Genomic DNA, 25,981 nt, shown 5'->3' with positions numbered 1-25,981 from the left:
AATCATGTTTTTTTTTTTTCGTTTTTATTGGCAATACGTCTCAAATACAGAGAGGTTTCCGTTACAGTTGTTGTTGGCGACTGTCAAGGTGAAACCAAAGTTGCCCAACTGCTTCCTGAAAATACTCGACAACACTCACCTGAACCTCAAGGAATGTCGCACACACTCAAAAAACAGCATTATGCCTTTTCAAAGTTACATGCATGGCGTTTTTTTTTTTTTTTTTTCTGCTAAAAGGGAAGTCTTGATGCTTCAACCTGCGCGAGCATCAGCTCAGAAAGGCACACGCACTTCAGTTTTAAGCGTCAACGCTGATCTGAAGACAAAGACATGTAAGGCTCATCCTCATTTCAGCTCAACGGCAAAGTAAACAATAGACTCCAACTGATTCCAACTAAAGCACAATAATTTAATATCATCTTTTTTAGTCTATTGATCTGAAACTACAAGCAGGGAACATAAGACATTGGCATTATTTTGGTCAATGTATAAATGTTTAATTTTCATCGTTAGCAAAAATATACAAACCAAAGATGAAACACCCTTTTTAATGTCCCGTATACTTATATAAATATTCAACTAGGCACGGATTTAAATGCGTGTAGCGCCATCTAGTGTTCAAAGACCGCATAAACACAAACAATGTCAGCCCTTTCTGAGTGGTCACAGGGAGTCGTTTTCCATTTTCCAACGGGCCGGCGTCGTTAGCGACGGTTCGATTGCCACCGATGGCACAAATCTGATCAGAAACTATTTGGGCACGACATACCTGATGCGCTTACTGCATGCCGCTCCGCAGCGGCTACTTGTGAGCGCAAAGGCCGAGCGACCATTCAGAAAGGGTTTCGGAAAGTGGCAGGCGGCTCCTTCCTTATAAGGCCTCGAACTCGTCAATCCTCTGCTTGGTGTTGCCTTGCCTGATCTGCCGCAGGGTTTTGTATTTGTCACGTCCTTCCCGCACGTTCGCCGAGTGGAGGAGGTCGTTCTGGGTGTTCTTGGACTCGTCGCGCGCTTGTGCCAGCTCGGCGGTCAGATCCTGAAAGGAGAGACGGCGAGACGGTACTTATATTATTTCACGCACGGATGAGGCCTCTGCGGCGTGAGGACGTTTCCCGCGGTTACCCTGAGCTGCTTCTGCACACGCAAGTTCTTCTGGGCCTCCGTCTGGCGATCCTCCTCCTTGTGGTAATTGTTGTGGAGGGCGTCGTTGGGCAGGTCGGCGCTGTGCATGCTGCTGTTCTCCTCGTCCTCGCTGTTGTCGTAGAAGTTGTACATGGTGAGAGGGGGAGGCGGCGGCAGGGGCATTTCCATGGCCGTCTGCCTCGCCGTCTGCGCCGGCGTCGGCGTCTGTATCTGCGCCGGCGTCTGTATCTGCGCCTGCATCGGCGTCTGCATGGGCGTCTGTATCGACGTCTGCATCTGCATGGGCGTCATCATGGGCATCTGCATGGGCGTCAGCATGGGCATGGGCATCTGCATGGGCGTCATCATGGGCATCTGCATCGGGGGCGCCATCCTGACCATGTTCAGCTCCTGCTTGGTCTTGATCAAATCATCCTGGGCCTCCTTGGCCTGGCGAGGAACACAATGATGCGTACAGCCGTTTGCTTTTGGATTTCTCGAGTATTTGCTCAGTGCTGCCGCCACACGCTCACGTCTCACCCTGAGCTGCCATGTGTCCACCTCAGTCTCCTTGCGTTTCCTGGCCTCCTCCAGCAGACTGATTCTGCTCGTGTGCTCCCTCAGCTCTGCGGCCTAACACAAAACGTCACAAAGCAATGTTTCGACAGAATTGACGATGCGGTTTGATCAATAAGCTGCAGATCGACACGTGCGAGGTATAGCCCTTTAGCTCAGGTCATCCATTCACTCAATTCATTTTTCTTTTTTTTTTTTGCCGATATGTATGATTTCTTTTAAAGCAGTGAGAACAGTACAATTACTTTTTTATTAGTGCAAGTGATTACATTTTTTTAACGAATTCATCTCAACATTTTCTATAATTGATCACGATTAGTCGTATTTTTCAACTCCAATTTTTTACGAAGCTTGGAATACGATTCTTCTCTTGTAAAATACAACAGTTGAACGATACACCAAAGACGTACAACTAATATGGTATTTGAATTTGGCTTTTCAAAGTGTGCAAATTGTTTTGGATTTCTCCAATGAGCCGTCGAGCAACTTTTTAAAGTAAAACTACGTCATAGTCCGTCTTTGCGACAGTGACTCTCTAAGTTTGGCTCGTCAGCTGCTACAGGAAATAAATAAAACTGAGTTAACTGAGTTAAAAAAATGTTAGTGCGTTATCAAATTTAAATTAATTTCCATAATTAATGCTTTAACTTTGACAGCCCTCATTTTTTATCAAATCTCATCCGTACACATATAACCAAATGAGTGCTTGAATACTGACAATCATCTGTGAATCTGCAAAGTTGTAATAATAGCGTTGATTTTATATTTGACTTGAATTTAATTCCACTTGAAACATGAAGCATAAAGCGAACATCCGTGGTGAGAGTCGTGATTCAGCCACGCGGACGGTGCGTTAGCTAAACGCGGCAATAATGTGATGTCACCTTTTGTATAAAATGCGGCGATCCAGTCGCTTTATATGCCCAAAATATTTCTACCTCCTCCCGCAAGTGTTCCGTTTATATTCGAAGTCTCATTTATTTTTGGAATGTGAGCAAGTACATAAACAGTTCGGATTTAATAAAAAAGTCCGAATTGGGCATCACGCCCTGCAGTTTGAACGTAGCTTACTTGTTAGTGAACAGATACAAACTATGTGAGGTAATGTGTAAATCTGTCCAATGGTGGTTTTCTGGTATGTGCAATATGTGCGGTTGTTCGATCCCTGTGCCGCCGATGTCAGGGTTAGGTTTGGTTCTCACTGCCGGCAGATTCCTTTCCAGTGAGGGCTGGACTCCGCCAGCGCTGCCCTTTGTCACCGATCCCGTTCATAACCTTTATGGACAGAATTTCTAGGTGCAGCCGAGGTGTTGAGGGGATCCGGTTTGGTGGCCTCAGTTTTGCATCGTTGCTTTTTGCAGATGATGTAGTAGCCTAGTGTTTGGCTTCTTCAAGCCGAGATCGCCAACTCTCACTGGAGCTGTTCGCAGCCCAGTGTGAATGAAAATGAGACAAGCGGATCGGCGCACGATCGGCTGTGATGCGGACGCCGTCCACCGATATACGTTTCTACCAGAGGGGGGGGGGGGGGGGGGGTGCGGCCATCGTGAACCACACCCATCGACTACGTTTCGGCGCACGGCGGCCCGTCAACGGCAACTTTTCAGCTCCAATAAAGCACTAACCAGCTGTTCCTGACTGAACTTCTGGCTCTCGGATTGGCGAGCCAGCGCTTCTTTAGCCAGCAGGGCAGCCTGACGCTCCGCCTCCAGACGGGCAGCCTCCTCCTCTGCTTTTAAACGCTCCTGATCCAGCATAAGGGCCCTCTGCGTCTGCTCCTGCAAATCTGAAATATATGGAGAATAAATGGGAACGATTGTTAACAGCTCTGTTGCGACATAAAGTGCATCTTGTGCTGTGTTCAAATTAAGATGAAGTTATTTCCCACCATAACAGGTCGAGCACTTTCCCATACCTTGCTCTGCCTTCCTGATCTTCTCCTCAAACTGGTAGAGCCTCTTCGTAATGTCTTTCTTCTCCCGCTCCATCTGCTCCTTCTCCTTCTCGACGGCCTCCCTCTTCTTCTTCTCTTTCTCCAGCTGGGCCCTGCAGATCACAATTAGCCATTAGCCCACAAAGACGCAAACAATATTTAACGCGCGCAACAACCGCGGGCGAGCCAGTGCAGAGGCATACATTGCACACTAACAGCTCATTCCGATTTAGGACTCATTTCTAATAAATTAACAACAACAAAAAAGTGCAAAATAAGACTGATTCCTCCCTGCGTTTTGATTTGTTAGAGATTTTTTATTTTTTTTACCCATTCAAAAAAAAACAAAAAAAAAGGAAAAATATTGAATGAATGGAAAATGATGGCAACAACACACTAATATTGCACTCTAAGCATTAAAACTTATAAATATACAATACATCTGCTGACAGAAATTGCATTTTAACGGGCATTTGTGAGGGTTGACATGGATGGACGTTTACAGAAAACCATCCTGTCAGCCACGCATGCCATTTACTTCCTGATAGTAGATCATCCACAAGAGGGTGCCAGTGACTGATATCGATGACTGATATCGGTGCCGGTACTTGATACATGGAAGCTTTTACCGTTACATTTCCTCCACTGTTTGCTCCAGTCACATTCCACGATCTGATGTTTAATCATATGTGGATTCGAGGCATTAAGGGACTCTACTATGTAGCCAGCTGCCGTGCATCAACTCTTGCTGCTATTGACCATCAGCATGTTTAAACAGCTGTAAAGGAGAGCGAGGGAACTGATAGCTATGGGAGCAACCGGGCTCTAAATCCATTCACTTCCCATTCAGGAGGGAAGACGTCCCTGCCTTGAAAAGGAGTACTGCATTTATCGTACCCTGTATGGTGGTTTCTCTTTTGTACGTGTGACACTGTGTTGAGTTTGACGATAACAACGGGATAAGCCTGTGGTAAATCGGCTTTGGTCTTAGTGGTCTAATGGCTTTAATGGTCTAATGGCTTTAATCTGCTACGCGGAAGAGAAGTAGTGAGAATTGTTGATATAATACGTACAAAAATCTCAACCAATTAGGATTTTGGTCCACGGTGAGAGTGGAGTCTGATTAGAGGTGCGCATTGATTACGTTGAAAAATTCATACTAAGTTATTGGGTGGATGGATGGATGTTGTCACTCATCTAATAAATTTGCTATGGATGGTCAATCAAGTGCAACGGAGACTCTAACGCAATAACAATAATCGGCATACTTCTCCATCTGTCGCTGGAGCTTCTCCTCCCTCGCCTGCGTCTTCATCTGCTGCACCTCGATGGAGTCCGGCTTGCGTCGGTTCATGTAGAGCTCGTGGTTGCCCATGCACAGCTGGAGGATGCGCTTGTTCAAGCGTAGTCTCGGGGAGTAGAACACAAAGTCCTGAAAGAATCGAGAGTGAGAAAAATAGATAATAGTAAAGAAATCATCACCACAGAACCCGTTCTTGCGATAATGTAGTATGCATTTGTGTCAAAACTAACGCAATTGTAATTAACGAGGAAGTCAACCCAAACATATTTTTTTCAAGAATATATTCTATGCAGGCCCACTAGTTGACACACGGCATTCTGATAAAGATTGCGTTTGTGGAATGGAGTTAATCTAGGCGTTTTTAGCCATCTCCGGGGGCGGCCATTTTGTCACTTCTGTCGACTGAAAATGACATCACAAAATGGCCGCCCCCTGAGATGGCTAAAAAGGGTTGGATTTTGCTGCTTAACTCATATTGCACAAATGTAATATTAATCAGAATGCCGTCCGTCAACTAGTGAGTCTGCATAGAGTATATTCTTGAAAAAAAAATATGTGGACTCAGATAACGACCAATCATGACTCAGTTTCAGAAAACAGGCGTGCTGTGATTGGTCGTTACCTGAGCAACTGTGATGTCATTTTCAGTTGACAGAAGTCACAAAATGGCTGCCTAGAGATGGCTAAAAAACGGGTGCAGTAACTCCTATTCCACAAACGCAAAATTAATCAGAATGCCTTGTTTCAACTAGTGGGCCTGCATAGAACATATTCTTGTAAAAAAAACGTTTGGGTTGACTTCCACTTTAAAGCACAAATTATATTTACAAATCCACTTATTATCAAAATGACACTATCATGAAAATATCCAACTTTTTCAGCACAGCATTTCCGCCACACCTGTGGAATGTGTCACTGCACATGTGCAGCGACCCTCAAGTTGGTGCCTTGCAAACTCAACAGAGGGATTACATTTTCATACCATTTCGAGCTAAGCATGTTGGACTGTCACCACCTGCAATAACGCAGTAGAATTACTCACCGGTGATCTTTTGTCGATGGGCTTGATGGTGAACTTTTTGTCGTTGAAGGAAACGTTTTTAATTTCACTCCAGGGGAAGCCGATTTTCGGGGTCAGTCTGATGGAGCAAAACACACCAACATGTAACAGCCAGCTACTGTCTAGCAACCATTCTGCACGTCAATCAGTCCACGACAGAAAATCCCTCCTCTCGCTTACTTATAAATAAAGATACGGAATCCACTGTCCCACGTATGAGGGATTATTTCAAGGTGTGGCCCACGAATGTTTTCTTGCGCCAGTCTCACTCGACAGGACACAACAATCACCGTGTTGTACTAGGACCAACGCGCACCTCGTGGTGAAACTCGCGTTCGAAAATACACTGCCTAAACTGGAATTTCACTTAATTACTCTCGCTGACACATGCTTGTGGAATTGAGACAACAATGTGGATGTTATTTCAGAGCGCTGTGATGGATCTTTGCGTCGTAAAGTTGACGTAGGAGTTTAGGAATTGGTCTGTGGAACTGAAGGGGAAATGACCGTTTAAGGGTCGTATTCGCCATCACGGGGGAAAAAGTGCACGTCAAAGTGAATTAGGGCAAACGAAAGCGATACTTGTCAGGTAAATCCCGCGTTTGATGGAAGGTGTGATTGAAGGAAAGCAAGTCGGTGAAGAGTTGAGCACACAAGCGAGCACAATGCCTCGGCTCTGCTTTGTGGGCCGGACGCCCTCATTGCAGAGGCGCTGTTGCAGGTTAGCCTCACATTCTTAAGTGCCGCACAGCTTGAAAAACCAGTTGGCGTAACCATGGTTACGGCAGAGGTCACCGCAGAGGAGAGGCTTCTCTCTGTTGATAGCAAGGTGTACATAAAACAAGCTTCGTGCCCCTTAAGGGCTCGTTTGTCAGTCACTATTGTTTACTGTTATGTCGATTCAATTAAAAGGCAGTAAAGTCAAGTGCGTTTGACAACAATTGTTTCAAGATCGAAACTCCTGAGACAACTCTTTCCTCTGCTTCCTCTGGTGAATATTGTGCGATACACACCATGTCACCAAAAAGCACAGTGACCACTTGTCACTTTTTAAATAGGCGGCCTTGACTGATTACAGGTTTGATGTGTGTCAACTTTTTCTATCAGTTTTGTCAAGGCCTGTTTCATGAGTTCGTTTTTTTTTTTTTTTCAATAATTCTGTTTTTAATTCCTGTTTGTGTTTTATTGATCATTACTTTCATCGGATTCCAAGTTATTTCTGTGGCTACCAACATTTTTGTCCAGGAGTGTAAATATCTAATTGAAGGCTGAGAGTGAAGTGTCCCTCCTTCTATAAACAAACATAAGAAGTCAACACACACCCTCCACAGTGAAGAAGTCATTTCATTGAACGCCTAATTTGACCTACTTGACAGTCACCACCACCAGTTATAATATTCAATATACTGGTACAGTCCCTAAAAGATTAAGAAAAATAAAATCATAAATATTGTGTCTTCTTTGGACATAGCAGACTACCAAGCAGTCAGTTCCGCTTACTTGTCATCCTTCTCATAAATGTTCAGTCCCAAAGCATCCACTCCCAGCCACAGCAGCGTCCCCTTCTTATTCTTGATGTCAAAGAAGTTGACGCCGTACATCTCCAGGTCCTGAGCGATCTTCAGATACTCCAACATGGCATCCTCCCTGTTAGAACGCCCCCAAGTTGAGCGCGCGCGTGGCACCGCGTTTGATCGCTCACGTATAAGGCACGCGCGGACTCACTTGAGCATCCCGCGGTGCTCCTCGTGCCACACCTGAATCCGCTCCTCCCACTGTTCTTGCGATAACTTGTGCTGATCCATCACTCTGTAGAAAAAGAAGTAGGGAATATTGAAAGAATAGTTGATACACTAGCTGGCGCAAAAATTGGCAGGAACCATATCACAAATAGTTGATTGCCAAGATGCATACTGTTGTTGTCAAGCGGAAATCATGTATGTCCAGATGTGGTCAATTTATCAACATTATTGTCTATGTAATCTGTCATTTTTGCAAATGATTTACCAATTGAAACTGTAAAAAAAAAAACAAGCTTGAGAACAAACCCATTATCACGCAACTGTCTGAGTAGTGTTGTAAAACTCCGCCTCCTCCATCACTCTGAGGGAGCCGTGCGGGATTATGTCACCGCAAGATTGAAAGTCTGGATGTTCTTTGGACAACTAGTGGAAGTTGTCCGGTTAGATATTTTTGAGGAAGCCTTCTTTGTTTATATAATGGATAGCTGTAATGCTTTGATGCAGAAGGAACTAGTCAGCCACAAAGGTCAACCAGATACATTTCCGCTTATTAACCTGCTTGGTCAGCTCATTATTTTATTTATTGAATCAGTCATTGCTCTAAGATCTTTGGGAAATGGTTTGGGAGGATGATGGCGCCACAGTCTGACTTTTCGAGTGCATTTGAGGATTAATCCACTCGTTTTTAGCCATCTCTGGGGGCGGCCATTTTGTCATTTCTGCTGACCTGTTTTCCGAAGCTGAGCCGTGATTGGTCATCACCTGAGCCCTGAGCAGTTGTGATGTCATTTGCAGTCGACAGAAATGAGAAAATGGCCGCCCCCTGAGATGGCTAAAAAGGGATGGATTTTGCTGCTTAACTCATATTCCACAAACGCAATATTAATCAGAATGCCACCTTTCAACTTGTGGGCCTTCATAGAACATATTCTCAAAAAAATGTGCTTGGGTTGACTTCCGCTTTAATGATTGCACCTTCTCAAAGCTGCATCAGTGCTACTCAGAAACTCCAAAAGAGTACAGAAACCATGATTCATTCATACGTAACCTTTCTCATTTATTTCTTTGGTTGCCAGGGGCAGGTTCAACCAGACTAGTGACCTACTGGCCCTTTGCGCATTTTCGAATACCGTACATAAATAGCTGTCATATCACCTGCGAAAGCGAACGGCTTCAGCACACTTTTTTTTTTTCCCCCTCTCTCACCTCCGAGGCAGCAGCCGTTCAGAAAAGAGGTATCCTGGTTGGTGGACGTCTTTGTCATAGTCCCCGTACTTGGCTTGAACAGAGTAGGACGCCAGCAGCACCGCCGTTTCGGGCGGACAGTAAACCTGGTCGCTCAGGATGCTGTCTTTCACCTGCATGAAGAAGAGCCTCTGCGTGGCCTCCTGAATGAGCTCCTCGTTCACTTCCTCAGGAAAGTACTTGGCCCGGAAATTAAAGTGCAACGGGTTTTCCTTCCTCACATCCTGTTGCAACACCTGAAAAGGAATGACAAATACACTTCAAATGTAAAAGAGCGAACACTGAGATAAAACAATATATTACAATATTGCTGTCCCTTCTGCCACAATGCTCAATACAAAGTCCACTCTTTTAACTCATTCACTGCCAATGACGTATTTATCTGTCTTTTCACAGTCCAGCTATTCAATCCCAGGATTTTTTTTTCCACATTTTTTCAAACGTTAGGGTAAATGAGGGTCTGAAAATGTCTGGCAGTGAATGAGTTCATCGTTCACATGATTGTGTTTTTATTGTGCTACAATGCTTTTATCTTATTGTTTGCGACCCGTCCCATAACCTATTTGTCATGTCTTTTGTCACCTTGTCTTAAAAGTGCTTGTTGAATCTGAATGAGCACCTGGAAGCTGCAAACAAACTGCCCACACCAGGATCAATAAAGTTTGTACACATTTTAGGAAAACTACTAACAGTCGTTGAGTTGCTTTTTTTTTTTTTTTTTTTTTGGACAACTAAAATGTTTCAGAGATTGACAACACAGAAAATAAAGTTTTCGTGATGGTCTATCACTATTTTGAGACAGATGTTTTAAAAAAAGGTAAAAGAAAAATCAGTTTCACTTGTGCACATTATTTCTATCATGTGCCAGACTTCATTCATCTGATTTACAGATTAGACCGGATTATGAGCAGCTCTAGGAATCCAGTGGCATGGAGTTTGCCATTGTTGACTATACAACAGAAAGTAGTTCTGGTTCAATAAGAGTTTACACTCCAGCTGAACACACAATACCCTTACGCAATAAGTATACACAGAAACCAACCGGGTCTGTTCCACATATCTATTCTTTCGGAGGAGGGAGATGCTGAACTAGAAAATACATAAGGATGGCATGTATTGCATCATCGAGCCCACTGTACCCATGAGGGGAATGCATTCTTCTATTCTTTGATTCTTCTATTTGATTGAATTTGGCATAGCGTGTTGCAAAATCCATAGTCCTTGTGATTGTGTTTTAAACCCATCTCACCTTTTTCTCCAGTTTGAGCCAAGTTAAATAGTCTTTTCCATCAATATACTGGAGTCCAAAGTACCAGACCTCACGTAAGCCAATTGTTTTCACCACCTATGGATAAGGGGGGGGAGAGAGAAATTACCTTGAATAGGATTAACATTTGCAAAATAGCAAAGCTGTAAAAACAATTAAATATGAATTATTATAAACTTGAAACATCCACAGCAGAGGCCGCCAACATGGCGACCGCCAGCACCGTGTAGCCCCCATAGGACCACATAAGTGCCCTGAGGGCCTGTTCTAAGTATAGCTCACCAGTAATGTTCCATTGTGATTTCCTTGGAATGTTGTAAATAAAGCGTTCCATGTGGGTGTTTATCTTTCCTGCTATGTTAAAGGGGAAGTCAACGCCAAAATGTTCATGACAAGAATATGTTATATGCACCTTCACTAGTCCAAACATGGCATTCTGATTAATATTGCATTTGTGGAATATGAGTTAAGCAGCAAAATCCAGCCATTTTTGTCCACGTCAGTGGGCGGCCATTTTGCCATTTACTGTGGACTGAAAATGACATCACAGTTGCTCAAGGGCTTCGGTAAGAGCCAATCACGGCTCACCTGTGTTCTAAAGCTGAGCCATGATTGGTTGTGACCTGAGCAAGTGTGATGTCATTTTCAGTCGACAACAAGTGGCAAAATGGCAGACCCCTGAGATGAACAAAAACGGGTGGATTTTAATGCTTAATTCATATTCCACAAACGTAATATTACTTAGAATGTCGTGTTTAAGTTAGTGGGGCTGCATACAACATTTTGGGATTGACATCCCCTTTAAATCGTTGATAATAATTATCCATATGAGAAATCATGACCATAATCAGTGTCTTCACATGGATGAATATTATTAACTGTTCAAAATAACCGAGAACTGAAGTTAATTAAAGCAAGGTTGTTATTTCAGAAATGTGCGATAATCTATAGGCAAGACATAGCGCCCAGCTTCAAAAAGGTGGGTGACCCTTGATCCAGATTGCGAAACTTATTTCAAAGGAACCAAAAAAAAATAGCAAAGTATGATAACACCTTAAGAGACACTCATGCATTTTTCTTTTATTTGTTTGATCTTTTTTAAATTAAGATTAAGGGGGAAAAGTCTCTCAAATTTAACAGGTTCTTCCCTAATCCATTTCTACATTCACTTCATTTTTTGCAAAGCATCCCAGCCACCTTCCCCACCCAATCACCAAGTGTCTTGCTTGGTTGCCTGGCTCAAGTATTTATCAACACAAAGACAGTCCAAGCACAGCCTGCGTCCAACGATAAGCCTCAAACCGAGGTTTGAATTAAAACCAAACTCTTTGTGGCGCCGTACAAAATACTGAGCAGGCTGACGCCGGGGGAGTGGTTTTGAATGGCTTAGATTCAGGAAACTGTGCTCAAGGATCCTATTTAGTTCAATAACAAACGCTAGAAGGAAAGCTCTTCATTGCACCTGAAACACAACACAGGCGTGTGAACACAACAAGCCCTTTCATGCTAGCAAACCACCTCACAGACCCCGAACGAAAATCTCAAGAGAAAAACACTTTCATTGGCTTGGAAACTACCACTAGGCAATAAACACTCCCTGGCAACGACCCGAAGTACACTTGCACAATTTCATGAGATTTAATACAGTATAAAACAATACTGTATTTCATTTACAGTTTTAGTATAACGACAATTATGGCTCTCGATTGCAGGGGTACAGGCAGTGAAGAATAAGTAACGTCATTTGATTTATTAAGAATTAGAATTAACATTCTTACAATCTGACGAAAGATTACTCCAAATTTGTGGATTATATCCTAATGTAAATCCGGAGGCTAAAGTCTGACAAACTAACATTGTGCAGCCAGTTGATTTTGCACACCGTCTCTACTTCACTGGATTTGCATCGAAGATCCTATCACATCGTCATTTTCAAGATTGCGCTCAGCCTGCGTGTGCAGGATGGAGCTGAACGATTTTGTCTCGATTCCCTTTTTTTTTCCCTTCCAAATGAAGCTTCAGGGGAATATTCACAGAGCTACAAATATGAAGATTTGTATACACCACCATCATATATACACATATTAGCGCTATTACTCTAATAATGTGCAGTCCTTTCTCATTTGTTTAAAACTGGTTCGATAAAGCTGGTTCGATAAAGCAAGAAGTGCAGAATTAGCACCAGTATCTGGGAGAGCGATAGTTGTTTTCACCACGAAGAGGCTTGGGTAGTGATTTGCACTTCCAACTACATTCATAACAGAGGCAGATGAGGAAATCAACCCAAACATATTATTTTCAAGAATTATGTTCTATGCAAGCCCACTAGTTGAAACGAGGGGTTCTGGTAAATATTGCGCTTATGGAATAAGAGTTAATCCACCTGTTCTTAGCCATCGCCGGGGGCGGCCATTATGTTACTTCTGTCGACTGAAAATGACATCACAACTGCTCAGGGCTCAGGTAACGACCAATCACGGCTTCACTGCCATTGACAAATTGACTTGTCTTTTCACAGTCCAGCCATTCAATCCCAGCAAACTATTAATTTTTTTTTTTTCAAATTTTTTCAAACATTAGGGTAAAAGAGGGTCTAAAAATGTCTGGCAGTGAATGAGTTACAGATACCGTTCAGCTCAAAATCCCGTCTCTGAAAATGCAAATGAGCTTTAAGAGGCACGATGAGTTTTAACTAGCGCCTAACAAGTTCATCTAACCTCAGCGGCTTGCTGCTCAAGGCTAAATAAGATGAGCTGTAGGGTGTGTTAAAGGAGTGGCAGATGCTTGCATTTGGTATGACATATTCTAAGTTTCTGATCAGCGTTGACCACAGAATGAGCTTACGGCTGTTGCGCAGCAGACTGTTCGCTGGGGTCGGTGCAGCTACTTAGTGCCTGCCGGTGTGAGACGACATCAAGCTGCTTATACGTGTCAAGGTGCACCTACGCCACATATCAGAAGCGCTAATCTGCCATAGTTGCTCAAAGCTCACTGATGCATTTAGTGTAAATCATTGAAACTGACGTTGCGGGAGCAACGGGGGCAGTGTGCCACCGACACTGTAAAAAAAATGCCGGGAAAATGACCAGTGAAACGCTGTAGAAATGACCACGTGAATTTTAAAGTACTTCATGTGTTAACCAGTCATTGTGCTACTTGAATGAATGAGCCGTCGATCGGCGGGCGGTTTTCGCAACAATGGCAATGACAAAAGCAAAGAAATAGCAAGGAAAATGATCAAATACATCAAGCTTAGCTAAACATTGCTCTTCACTTGGATTTGTTCCTTGTATTTTGAGTATGTTGCGCAAGGTTGGCATGTGTGCATTTTGTTTAATGAAAGGCCCAAAATATATGTAGACTAACCAAACAACACCATCAAACCGTTGCAGAAATTTGGAGAATGGCTGGAACTCGGTTGAGTCCCATCACGCTTTGATGGGATTTGATTTGATTGGTTCTTGACAAAGCTGGGAAAAAGGGTTGGTCCCCTGACATGCAACCGGAACATATATAGAAATTGGCTACACTAGCTATTCAAAAACAAGTTTTACAGGAAGCGCCTAAAACAATGCCTTTCTTCCACCGGTGCTGTCACACGGCACTAAACGAGTTCAATGTCAGCTCGGTTTGCAGGATCTCAACTTTAAAATTTCAACTCGACCAGAAGTGGAACAATTTTTCTACATTATTAATTTTTTTTCACGTATAATAAAAGCTATTTTTGAATACAGTAATCTACTATTATTAAAATCAGAATTCCCCTTTTCCATGTAATAAATGAAAATCGTTTTCATTCTTGCTTCAAATTCAACATACCTGTGCTGAATCTTACAAAAGTTGTAATTTGCCCGTACATTTCTGTAGATAATCTTACACAGTATCTATTTAGAATCTTACACAGTGTTTATTGCGAGGTGGGGACTTTGCTTGTGAAAGTCGGCCGAAGTTTGCAGTCGGAATCGCTAACGGACACTCCGGATTAGAGCCGAAATGGGCAAGACGAGATCGGTCTAACAAAAAACGATTTTTAAAAAATTTTTCCCCCCCCGTACAAAAATTGTTATACGGCGTACACAATTTGAAATGATCAAAAAACGTATAAAAGACGGGGAACTCGATTGTGACATGTTAAGCCACACGCAAGATGATTTTGAGGAAGTAGAATGGTACCACACAACACGAGATCACTGCAACGATAACGGTATCAGTCGCAGATAAAAATCTCTTATAAACGAGTCAAGATTCAAAGACAATACTGTTCAGTTTTAGGACGTCCTTATCGTTTCATTTCCGAAACAGTGAGGGGGCGGACTTATCTCAAAACAATTCAGTAGGATTTTGTAGAATGAGGAATGCATTCAATACTTGAAGCGAAGATGGCGTGCAAGCATACCTGGTCGAATACAACTTTTCCATAAGCGCTTGGCAAAACAGCAAACTCCAGCTCCGAGTCTAAGGCGTTGACGTTAATATTGACCTGTGGAGGAAACACACAAGTAACATTTTTTTTTTCAAGAAGAATTGTAACAGTTAGTGCATTGTGCGTTTAGGTGTTTACTCAGTCATTAAGTTTTAAAGGGGAAGTCAACTCAAACACGGGCAAATGTAATCAAATCCCCATCCCGAGTGAGAAAGACGATGAAAACATTGTTGACGATGCTTATTACCACTCAGTGAAAAGGACACAAAGACGTTAGACATGAGCCGCCGAGGCCATAGACGAGCTGACAACAGAACGCTTTGACCGCATCTTTCATGGCCAGTCCATTGTAAGCGGCGGAACGAGACATCTAGGCCAAAGCTGTGACCCCGCCCGCTTCCAATCAACTAACTGGCTTACATCTCTCGCAAGGAGGCCAAATCCAATCACGGCGTCTCATCATCATGTTACCCGGGAAACTGCAGGCTAATAAGTTTGGATTCGTGGCATGGGAAACTTTTGCCTAATGTGATGCAGCTCTCAAAGCACACATGGCTTGGAAGGCTCTCAGTCAGGCAGAACTTTATATCCCGGTTTTGAGTCACAGCTAAGAGGCAAAAAGGTGGTGGAATACAGTCTCTACTCAACAGAGGGACAAAGAACCCTTTGAGCTCGAGTGTGTTGCCGCAGTCGCGAGGAAGCAACGTAGCAAGACTGCTCCCCAAGAAAGACGCACGCTGTGATGCGGGAGAGCGGCTCATACAGGACCGCTGTATTTGCATTTACAGCGTTCGCCGATGGGAGCAGCGGGGAAAAAAACACGCGCGGCAGCCAAAGGAAATTGCGAACGGTTAAAAGCCACCAGGTCGCCCAATTGGACGTCACAATAAACTGCGGCCATTCAGAACGCTCTAGAAAATACAACACCTCAAAATATAACGACATAGCTATTCAAATCCACTACCGCAATCAGGTGAAAGTTCACATTTGGACTAACAAGGCCACATACACTTTACAGTGAGCCAAAGGATTTTTTTTTTTTTTTTTGATAAAAAAAAAAAATACTTTTGAAGTGTAGCGCTTTGATTTTAACCAACAAAGATAGTCAAAACTACTGAATTGGAACTTTCATCACATTCTTTGTCACCAATTCCAAAGAACCAGTTGGAAGATGCACATTTTGTGAATTCCAAGCAGTAAGATTACAGTACCACTAAAAACTCTGCTCTATGTCAGTAGTGACATTATTTATATTTCCAATCGTGTGTCATCATCTCAATTTTTGTTTGGCCCCATTTTGAGCGTATTATAGCAATCAAATATTTGCATTGATGTCGTGACAAGTAAACAATGAGACAGATGAAAAACAAACTGACTCAGTAATGGTGTCACTTCCACAGCAACAGACACAAAAACCTGTCCGCCATTCAAAACAAAGCAACAACACGCGCTGACCACAACCTGTTGACACGTACAACACACAGCCACTTCTTAACTTTTGAATTGAATAAAAAAGCCACTCCAAGCAAAATATAACATGTTCACTTAAGTGTTATTAACAAGTAAAAAGTCTAAGTAACTCCTATGCATGGCTTTTACATCATGGAAATACTATATATAGGCCAGTAGTAAAATAAACAAGACGTTGTTCTAAATGCCAGCAAGAAGTTTCCAAAGTGATGTTTGACTGAGCAGAATGTAATAGCAGGCCGGGGTGGGGCAAGCTAGTCAGGAGCAAAACCTGATCTGTTAGAAAACATGGGAGAACTTTGTTAGCCTTCTTTTACCTCGACTGAGATTTCGGCAGGGAATCGTACATTTGAAATGCAGCACCACACAAGCAACTGTCTCTATAAGCGCTATGTAAACAAATCGCCTCAAGGATGCACGCACACAAAAAACAAAAACATGCACTTTCACAATTTGTTTTCAACCAATCCCATTCTCATGCAGATTGGACTGCGCTGGGTTGCTAAAATTCTCGTGCAAAGTGGGCCACTTGCATCAGCATTATGCCTCCATCATAAAAAAATAAATAATCATTCATTTCCAACTTCTTGTTTATTGCATACTGATTCCACACAATAGTTTCAAGACTTTTGGGACACTCCCATCTATGGCTATGAGGACATGTGATTTTGAGTGGTTAGTTACTCTGCAACAATGATTCAGTACTAAAGAAACGATATCTCTGGTTATTAATAATGGAATTGGCATCCCAGAAACAGGCTGAGTATATGATAAAGTATTGCCAAGATAAATGTTTGAACCAAATTTTTGTCACAGGTTTTTATTCTGCATTTTTTTTGTACAGTGCAATCAATCATAACCTATATAATAGATTTTTTTTTAACTCTAAAAGTTACATTTTGTGTATTACCTTCTGTGTCTGTGGGCAATATCGCATCAGGTGAACTCAATACAAAAATATTATAATTAAAAACAAAACAGTAGTTACTTACCGCTTTCGGCATTTTGTGTCCTTTTGTCGGTTTGTCCGAGAAGGGGATGATATTAGTCGGACCCCGTGTAGTCACGGTACCTTCGTGGAGAGCGAACAAGTTCGGGCCGCTTGGGTGTTACTGCAAGACGTCTGAAAGGAGCCGTTTGGCGATCCTGCAGGTGACAGTCATCATCAACAATGAACGAATCCCACGACTGACAAGCTAGCAGTAGCCACGCAAAAGAAGCGCAGGAAACGACAAAGATTGGCTTTCAAAATAAATGTAAGACGCTTTCATGATATTTTCTCAATAACTATTGAATATGTGGGTATGCGATGATTATATAAAATATAATTTTCACCTGATTCCGTTCAACAAATGAACAGTTCTGGACGATCCGCATTCTTAGTCCGTCTTCAAATACTTTTATTGTGGTACTTAAACCAAAACACACAGGAAGCTGTGTAGTTTGTGATTGAGAGTTTGAAATCTTCGTCAAGTGACTGCCTCACCCAATGGGCATGGTCAAAACATCCACACCTATTTTTGCCTCATTTCTTTCGCTGTTCTTTATTACGAACGATACCCGAAAAGAAAAAAAAAGGTTAACTGCGTCATTTATACGTCATTATATCTTTATGACGTCAATGGACAGGATTTGTTGGGGTTATAGCATCAAACAAGCCAGATTCAAACAAGCCAGAATCATTCCCTTGTATTTTTTAATCCACGCTGGACATTCTCACATTTTACAACACTCTTGTATTTGTTTTGTATTATTCAAGTACCTGCTTCGTGTATTAGTTCACATCACATCATAGGTAGGTAGCGCGACCTTGATGTGTCATAATGAAAGTATTTGTCGAGTGTATGAGTGCATGTTGCAATTTTAGAGAAGATCATAATGAAAACGTCGGTATGAACAATGAAGCCAACTTTTATTAGTAATGCCTCTATAACCAGAATTTCGGATGTGCAATTTTAACTTTTGAATTTTTGAGCTGCGCAGGTGCGCGTCGTCCGCCCACACGCGTGTGACACATGCGTGTGGGAGGATGTCAGCGGTGTGCTGACCAATAGGCCAACGGTATTAAAATAGACGCCTATAATACCCGTGATCGGTCCTACGTTTTGACAGAAAGTAAAGCCATAGGCGAGTCATGAGCGTATCCTAGCCTGAACTTCAATACATTGCCACTGACTAAGCAAAATGAAATTTTACTCTCTCAAACACAAGTGCGAAAACTGGATTGACCACACGATCCTGTGAATGTGACAGGACACTGTGTCGGTCTGTCTCAGCACGACAACTTCCATGTGGATTTTTTTTCGTTTCATTTGCGAGGTCTCTCACATTTGAAAAAAATCTATTAAGATGTAAAATGTGTACCCCGCTTCAGGTAGATTACAAAAATAACATTACATTGACCTCGATTAAGGAAAGGTGGCCGTCAACTTGAACAGTTTATGGAGTGATGCATAAAAATACACTCTGAAAGAATGAAACTAAGTGAAAGTAAAGCTCATTGCTAACCTTTACAAATGACAAGAGTGCACTCAATCCAAGATAACATTTAGAGAGTGTGCATGCGTTTATTTTTACAAGCGTGAAAAAGTAAATGGTAAAAATCCGGACTTTGCAATGAGAAACTAAATGAAAAATCACTGTATGCTTGATACAAAGTAGCTGTTTACTGTTATTAATCACAAACATGAAGTCAATGATAAGGCGTATTTAGCAGTCTTCCTAAGCATGACACAAAGAAATATGCATTGTTTAGCCTGGTTGTTGTTGTCACTGCTGGTGGTGGTGGTTTTTAGAATAGAAGCATCTACTTCTCTGGCCGTGACTCCAAGTGTGTATAGAGCGACAGTTTTTTCTGGGCCACATCGTGGATGAGAGCTGAAATAGACAAGAAAAGTACAATTATTGACTCCTACAACTCATCCGTGACATTAAAAGAAAAATTCCAGTAGATGGCAGTGTAACAGCTGAAAAGTTGCGAGGGACCTGTGACTCATGCTGTTAAAACCTCGCCCTTACTCCCATACCGTTGTAATTGACTCAATCAACAGCAAAGAATTACATTCACCCAAAGGTATCATTATATTATTCGTATTATAGAAGCTATTATATGTGTTTAGAATGTAAAGCTAGCAAGGTTTTTTTTTTTTAAATTGCCACTGATATCTGCATGTAAATCCAGATTCTTTTGACGATGCTTTCAAACTTACTGTCCAAAAGCTGCCTTGCAGCATTTCTCTTTTCTAATTTGTTGTTCACCTCAGCCATCAGCCACGGAAAGAAGTTTGTCTCAATATCTGAAAATCACAAGCACACAGAATTCACACTTCTTCCAGAACGTATGACTTCATTTCCGCTGGCGTCCCCCCACCTTTCTCCACGGGGTCACAGAAGAAGCCGTGGATCCTGAGGGACTTAAAAACAGTCGGGACAAGGTCAGACAAGTACTGCTGGGTGTAGGCCCGCGCTGCAATCTTTTCCATGGTCTCTTTTTCCATCCTAAGTGCTTCCCTCTGTTGGGCAATACGGTGCTCCTGAAGAAAGAGAAAGATTTACTAGTACCAGCCAGCCATTTTTTTGTTGTCGTTTTACCTCGTTGGGGATCAGATTGGACCTATCCCATCTGATTTTAGGTAGACGAGGGGTGCACCTGGCTTGGACGGCCTGTTAATCGAAGGCCAAGCATAGAAATCCATTCACGCTCGCATTCATGCCACTTCTCATAATCTGGAGAAGAATAGCTTTTTTTTTATGTAAACACACACATCAAGTAGAACAGTTTCTTTGATGCGAAACCTTTTTGGCTTTTATGACACCTCTAACATCTGAACAGTGGTTTTCACTCCAATAAGCAGCTAGAACATCATTTAGGAATGGCTTTTGAAAAAAATAATTATTTTGTGAAATATGGTCGACTGGTTAGCATGTCCGCCTCACAGTTAAGAGGTCGTGGGTTCGCTCCCGGCTCCGGCCTCCCTGTGTGGAGTTTGCATGTTCGCCCCGTGCCTGCGTGGGTTTTCTCCGGGTACTCCGGTTTCCTCCCACATTCCAAAAACATATATGGTAAGTTGATTGGACGCTCTAAAATTGCCCCTAGGAGTGATTGTGAGTGCGGTTGTTTGTTTGTCCCTGCGATTGGCTGGCAAACAATTCAGGGTGTCCTCCGCCTACTGCCCGAAGACAGCTGGGATAGGCTCCGTTGTGAGGATCAGCGGGATAGATGATGGATGGATGAATTATCGAGTAGAAATACAAGCGCTACGAATGACGTCAACTCACCTGAATAGCACACCAGTGGCTGTTCACATGACGATTGTTGTAGTACTTTGTTTCCTTTGTGACACACACAATTCTGCTAGCATAAAACAAACTCTGGGAACTCTATACATACTGTATATGTTCCCTATTCGAGTGCATATTGTCTGACTGAAGGCCACTCTTGAATGAGCCACAAATCTCGACAGTAAAGTCCTGCTTCCTCGACTGTCAACAGTTGGTAAATACTATAAAGAGGTGATTTTGAATCTAAAATGGTGCATCGCTACCCTCTGCTGGCTGTTTGGGTCACTACCACTCAACATTTGGAATGTAAAGAACAGCATCACCCTCTTCTCTACCACTCCTAATGAAAACAAAAAAACGCAACAAAACTCATTATTGGCACTGAATGTTCTGATTCTAATGAACAATATTAAGTCTTTCTTGATGTGTTAAAGTGGAAATAAATCCAAACACATTTTTTTCAAGAATATGTTCCCAGCAGGCCCACTAGTTGAAACACGGCATTCTGTTTAATATTGCATTTGTGGAATATGAGTTAAGCAGCAAAATTCACCTCTTTTTTAGCCATCTCAGGGGGCGGCCATTTTGTCACTTCTGTCGACTGAAGATGACATCACAACTGCTCAGGGCTCAGGTAACGACCAATCAACGGCTCAGCTTCAGAAAACAGGTCAGCCGTGATTGGTCATTACCTGAGCGGTTGTGATGTCATTTTTAGTCGACAGAAGTGACAAAATGGCCGCCCCCCGAGATGGCTAAAAATGGGTGGATTAAGTCTTATTCCACAAACGCGATATTTATCAGAATGCCTTGTTTCAACTAGTGGGCTTGCACAGAACATATTCTTGAAAAAAAAATGTTTTGGTTGACTTCCACTTTAAGAAGCATATTGTTCAATAGGAACAGGCTGCACAGTGTATCAATGAGAGGTTCTGGGCTTGAATCTTGGTAACACGCCCAGAGTCAGTTGGAATAGGACAAAAGCAAATAAATGGATGCTTGGGAAGAATTGAATTTCTAAAATGATAAGGAAACCATATTGCGTAATGCCAATATTTATTGAAAAGGCAATGTTTTCCAAATCCATCCCACAAGAAACAAACATATCGTCAAACGCGTACCTTTTCCTCCCTGTAGCGTCTCTCCTGCTCCTGTAGCCGCTGCACTTCAGCCAACTCGGCGTTGCGGAGCTCTTGGAAGGCCCTCTGCTGAGCCCTCAGACAGGCCAGCTCCTCCTCCTCCATCACCTCCAGCAGAGACTGCTCAATTGTCTTCCCCACCAGGACTTCCAGCAAGGGCTGCACCTCTCTGTCAAAGTCGAACAACTGCGGAAAACAATCACCGAAAACTGTTCATTGTAAACTAATTTGATCAGAGGGAAAAGTCTACCAAGTGTGTCCTGTTATTAGCATCATACGTGTCTTCAAATTTGGAATCTGTCAGACGGCCTATTTAAATGGTGACATGTAGTCACCGTGCTGTTTGGCGACCACACTAAACATGGACCAGAGGAAGTGAAGGTGCACAGTTGTCTCAGGAGATTAGAAAGAAAATTATAGACCCGCACGTTAAAAACGTAAAGGCTAGAAGATCTCCACAGCTTGACGTTCTTGTGACTCAAGAGTTGCACATATTACTCAGAAATTTAATCTACGAGCCAACCTCACTGGACATGAAAATTACTGACAAATTGAAGAGACTAACCATATGAACGAGTAGCACCGAACTATTGAATATTCCTATCACAAAAACCGCAGGTTATCACACATTCAGTCAGATGACGAATCAGTTGCCTGTAGAGAATGTCATGGTAGCGGAAACTTAGGCTTTCTGACATTATTTCCGGAAAAGCATAATGAGGGGCTCCGCATATGCCCCATGAAGGGGTTTGACCCAAGAACCAATTATTTGTATTTTCTTTATATAATACAAGGGAATCAAAGTGTAAAAAAAAATGTATGTTCCAGAGACATTTTAAATTCCAGGACGCCTACCTCCCCCTCCTCTATTTGTGTTGCAACATCTTTGCCCGATTTGGCGGGTATAAAAAGCGGCGTTGCTGGTCTGTCCAGGAGAGGATCAGTCTGGCACTCGATATGCGAAACCTCAATGTTGTAGCTCAACTCTTCCAGATAAAGTTCTGAAAGCAAATAGAAATGTTGACTGTCATCACGGTCTGAACATGACAAAACGTGCTCCAAAGTTGATAGGAAAACAATTTACCCGTTTGGACGACATTGTGTTTTCTGCCTTGGACGGCCTCCGGGGTGGCAGTTCGTAGCTGCTCCTTGGTCTTCTTTTTATGAGCCACGGCCCGCCTCCTCATCTCTTGCTGTCTTTGCATTTCAGTGAGATCTTCCTGCACCATCTGGCAATTTGCACAGGAAATAAGAAGGTAGCAAAATCATTACCAGGGCGTATTCATCTCTTCCCTCCGCTGCGCAGGAAATAATCTTGATAACATGACATGAGGACCACAGTTGGCTTCCTTTTTTTTATATAGTTGCTGGAATGGTCGGAAAAGTCAGTAAATACAGCCAAGTAAGTCTTTGGTAACACTGAAGACACGTCATTGGTCTTGTTCACTTGCACTGCCGATACACACGCACATAAAAAAAGCAGCGCATAATTTTTTTTTTTTTTATTTCATAAAGGCTGTGAGGGCTGACCAGAGACTGGACAGGCCGGCTGTAACCTGTGGGCCATACTTTTCCCAAATGTGCTGTAAGTCTTATTTTAAAGTTCATCCATGAGGCTGGTGGGTCAGGGAAAACATGAGCACCAAACTGCTGGTGCTCATTTAAGAACCACCACAAAATTGTTATGTGCTGTTTAGTGACGTCCAAAAATAATATATATACATATATACCCACAGTTGATAGAAAGTGTTGGGCATAAGTGTTTCCCCTGATGACACGGCGATCATACATGATGTTTCCATAAGTACTCTGCGGCCTGTAGACAAAAGAGAGACGCTGTGTAAATTAACAGCTTAACGTTTGATTTTCTAACCCATGGAGCTGTAAAATATTGTTGAAAGAGCATTTAAAGGTTATTTAGAGACATTTAAATTGATTAAACCAGCTGGAGACAGACTTAGAATTACAACCAGTAAAACTATTACTGGCAGCAGACTATACATAAATCGATAATTACTATTAATTATTAAAAGTCACAACACAGACTTATAACACAAAATTGACAAGAGTTTATCAGCAGTTTATGGATGAATACAACATTTCCTATGAATTGCATTTGTATTAGTATTTTATTTGACAAAAAAATACAACATAATTTTTCTTGTTTCATAGTTTGTTACCAATACCGACAGCAAAAGTGAGCATAAAAGTTGTTGTTTTTTTTGTTTGTTTTTTGGGGATGCAAACATACTTTCCTGCCTTTTCCGTCGGCTTTTCTCTGTATTTGGAGCGGTTTTCAATAGGCCTGGGCCGACTGGAGAAAGTGTACGTTCCGTTTGTGTCTTTCTGGCTGTGTGAAACGAAAGACATCGTTTCAACACCCAAGAAAAATGTTAAGTAAATCCGCTTATTATGGTTTCTGCCCTTAGCTCGCTCGTGTGGGGTCGCGAGGACTGCAGCAAGCAAGAAGCTACCTTAGCAACCGTAACCAGGAAGTGAAACATAGCAACCATAACCAGAAAGTGCTCCAAGTGTCGTATTGCATCGCTTTGGAACATACGTCCGTGCTTTGGAAACGGGGCGTGTACAACTACATGGAGCACTTAGCGAAATTCTATTTTGGGGTCCTATAGTTCCAAGGATATTAACAATTCCTACATCTACTGGCACTACAATAGAGGACTGGGGTTGATTTACACAAACATTTTGAGTGAGAACGCACAAAGTGAGGCTGAAGACAGCTTTTGCAAACTTGGCTCACAATTTGTCATACAATATTTTAGGTTGACTATTTACTTACAAAGCACATTTATTTTAATTTTATTTAGCAGTCACACAGCCAAAATAGTGTTTATCAGTCGTGTATTGATTTGAGAATTCCTGCGCCCATTTGCACGTCTCCGGATTGCTGTTACATAACCCGCCTTTCCAATCATCAGGCAGTTATGTAATGTTTCCGTAAAGCTAGCGACATGTTCACACTGTTTGCAACACACAACATAACACAAATAGCCAAACAAAGCAGGCCATGGGCCTATGCAATGTGTTTTCATCATTGAAAGAAATCGTACATTGGTGCTCAGATGAGTGCATTCACTTCTGTCACATTGTTTATGCTTGAGCAGCCCCTTATTGTTCAGGAGCATTGAAGGCTAAATGGTAGCTGGCCTAGTCTCATTAGTCCGCTATTGAGATTATGCAATGGACAGCTAGGGCATGGGGTCCACAGATCATTTTTTCCCTACTCACAGCATCATCTTTGTTTAGTACTCCAGACATCCTTTTCGCAAAAACAATCTTCACCGTTGGGAGTAATTTATTTGAAAGCAGCAGGAAAAGAACCGACAATATGTATTAAAAGGGGACATATTATAGTAAATTGACTTCTATTTGGAAACAAATAATAGGGCCCTATTTAGTGCCTGCCCACAAAAAGGTGTGAAATCACACTACCCAGTCAATGTTTATGTACCTATTTCTTGATACATAAACAATACACACCGTACACTGAGTTTCTCCGCCATGACCAGCTAGGCTGGATGAAGACTACAGCCACTTTTGAGCAACTGGCACATGCATACTTGATGGACGTATTGGCCCAACAGTAAATGAGGCAAGGTGTCCAGTTATTCAGTTGGATGAGCAAAAGCAACCATTTGTTTATGTTACAGTTCAATGCGGTTAATCTATTTGATGATGATGCTCAGGAAGCTGTTTGCTCATAACTTGTTTTATTGTACTATTTTGTTTGCACTGCTATGCAAGCAAAGTGTTTCTCACAAAGTTGTTCCCGACTACAGACCGCTGTGGCTGCAGAGCAGATGCTGCTGCATGAAGCCAGCTCTGTTAAAAAATAACTAAATAAAATCCTTTCAGCTGATACTAATCAGTTGAAATTTCTGCGATCGGCCACAGATTGCGATCGTGTCTCCGATTCCTTTTCTTGGTATCCTATTTAGAACGATTACAGGAATTGATTATTACCAATAAATGAACAGTATGTACAGATCCTCGTACACTGACTGCACCAAGAGTTACCACGTGGCTAATTGATGACACCGCAAGCTGGCTAACAAGCTCAATCTCAGTTCAGTGTTGGGCCGTTCATGTTCTGTAATGTTGTTAGTACAAAGCCGAAAGTGTTTACTCGCTCCTGACTCGTTTACGCATCTAGATGTAAAAACCATGAAAATAAAGCTGGAATTCAAAAATTTTGCCTCATTCCTTTTTGGATCCGAAACACAAATGTCGACAGTATACAACAAAAACATGAATTGACGTTGGCGTTCCAATACTTTTGGAGGGGGCTGTATAACGCTGTGTTACTGCTAAAACTGCACCACAGTATTTATTTCGCGATTGGAAATGACAGCACAGAAATATTATTTTAGTGTTCAGCCTATAGAACAATCTATCAGTT

The 25,981-nt window shown here is 42.2% G+C and overlaps 2 protein-coding genes and 1 long non-coding RNA gene across 3 annotated transcripts; 1 reads left to right on the top strand and 2 right to left on the bottom strand.

Annotated features, from left to right (window-relative positions):
• Positions 1 to 112: 112 nt before the first annotated feature.
• On the bottom strand, positions 113 to 17,647 carry ezrb (ezrin b). The gene is made up of 14 exons (XM_086018491.1): positions 17,477 to 17,647; positions 17,134 to 17,287; positions 14,645 to 14,728; positions 10,231 to 10,326; positions 8,943 to 9,217; positions 7,720 to 7,803; positions 7,495 to 7,641; positions 5,977 to 6,073; positions 4,900 to 5,063; positions 3,614 to 3,744; positions 3,324 to 3,484; positions 1,663 to 1,755; positions 1,123 to 1,572; positions 113 to 1,036 (listed from the first exon to the last, which is right to left on the bottom strand). Exons 2-14 carry the CDS (start codon positions 17,143 to 17,145, stop codon positions 872 to 874), a joined length of 1,959 nt encoding a protein of 652 aa, XP_085874617.1. The 5' UTR covers positions 17,146 to 17,287; positions 17,477 to 17,647; the 3' UTR covers positions 113 to 871.
• A 175-nt stretch (positions 17,648 to 17,822) lies between these two features.
• Positions 17,823 to 25,633, top strand: LOC147128066 (uncharacterized). Its single transcript, XR_015083743.1, has 3 exons — positions 17,823 to 17,936; positions 21,560 to 23,146; positions 23,991 to 25,633. It is a non-coding gene; the product is annotated as an uncharacterized LOC147128066 (long non-coding RNA).
• rsph3 (radial spoke head 3) lies at positions 18,699 to 25,317 on the bottom strand. The gene is made up of 8 exons (XM_086018115.1): positions 23,813 to 25,317; positions 23,296 to 23,377; positions 22,646 to 22,790; positions 22,417 to 22,562; positions 21,544 to 21,747; positions 19,512 to 19,674; positions 19,351 to 19,437; positions 18,699 to 19,018 (listed from the first exon to the last, which is right to left on the bottom strand). Exons 1-8 carry the CDS (start codon positions 23,929 to 23,931, stop codon positions 18,948 to 18,950), a joined length of 1,017 nt encoding a protein of 338 aa, XP_085874241.1. The 5' UTR covers positions 23,932 to 25,317; the 3' UTR covers positions 18,699 to 18,947.
• Positions 25,634 to 25,981: the final 348 nt, after the last annotated feature.

The sequence above is a fragment of the Filicampus tigris genome, chromosome 20 (assembly GCF_054856515.1).
Source record: "Filicampus tigris isolate MCC_2025a chromosome 20, RoL_Ftig_1.0, whole genome shotgun sequence".
NCBI lineage: Eukaryota > Metazoa > Chordata > Actinopteri > Syngnathiformes > Syngnathidae > Filicampus > Filicampus tigris.
The sequence above is the reverse complement of the archived record's forward strand: the minus strand, read 5'-3'. Positions and strand labels throughout refer to the sequence as shown.

What these genes read in the sequence shown, in the direction of transcription:
- ezrb (XM_086018491.1), bottom strand. An exon ending in ATTTATGAGAAGGATGACAA is followed by an intron (nt 6,074 to 7,494) that starts GTAAGCGGAACT and finishes TTGCTCCATCAG; the next exon opens with ACTGACCCCGAAAATCGGCT. An exon ending in GATCAGGAAGGCAGAGCAAG is followed by an intron (nt 3,485 to 3,613) that starts GTATGGGAAAGT and finishes CATATATTTCAG; the next exon opens with ATTTGCAGGAGCAGACGCAG.
- rsph3 (XM_086018115.1), bottom strand. Translation starts at nt 23,931, where the DNA reads ATGTCTTTCGTTTCACACAGCCAGAAAGACACAAACGGAACGTACACT. An exon ending in ACACAATGTCGTCCAAACGG is followed by an intron (nt 22,563 to 22,645) that starts GTAAATTGTTTT and finishes ATTTGCTTTCAG; the next exon opens with AACTTTATCTGGAAGAGTTG. An exon ending in CTGTGACCCCGTGGAGAAAG is followed by an intron (nt 19,438 to 19,511) that starts GTGGGGGGACGC and finishes TGTGATTTTCAG; the next exon opens with ATATTGAGACAAACTTCTTT.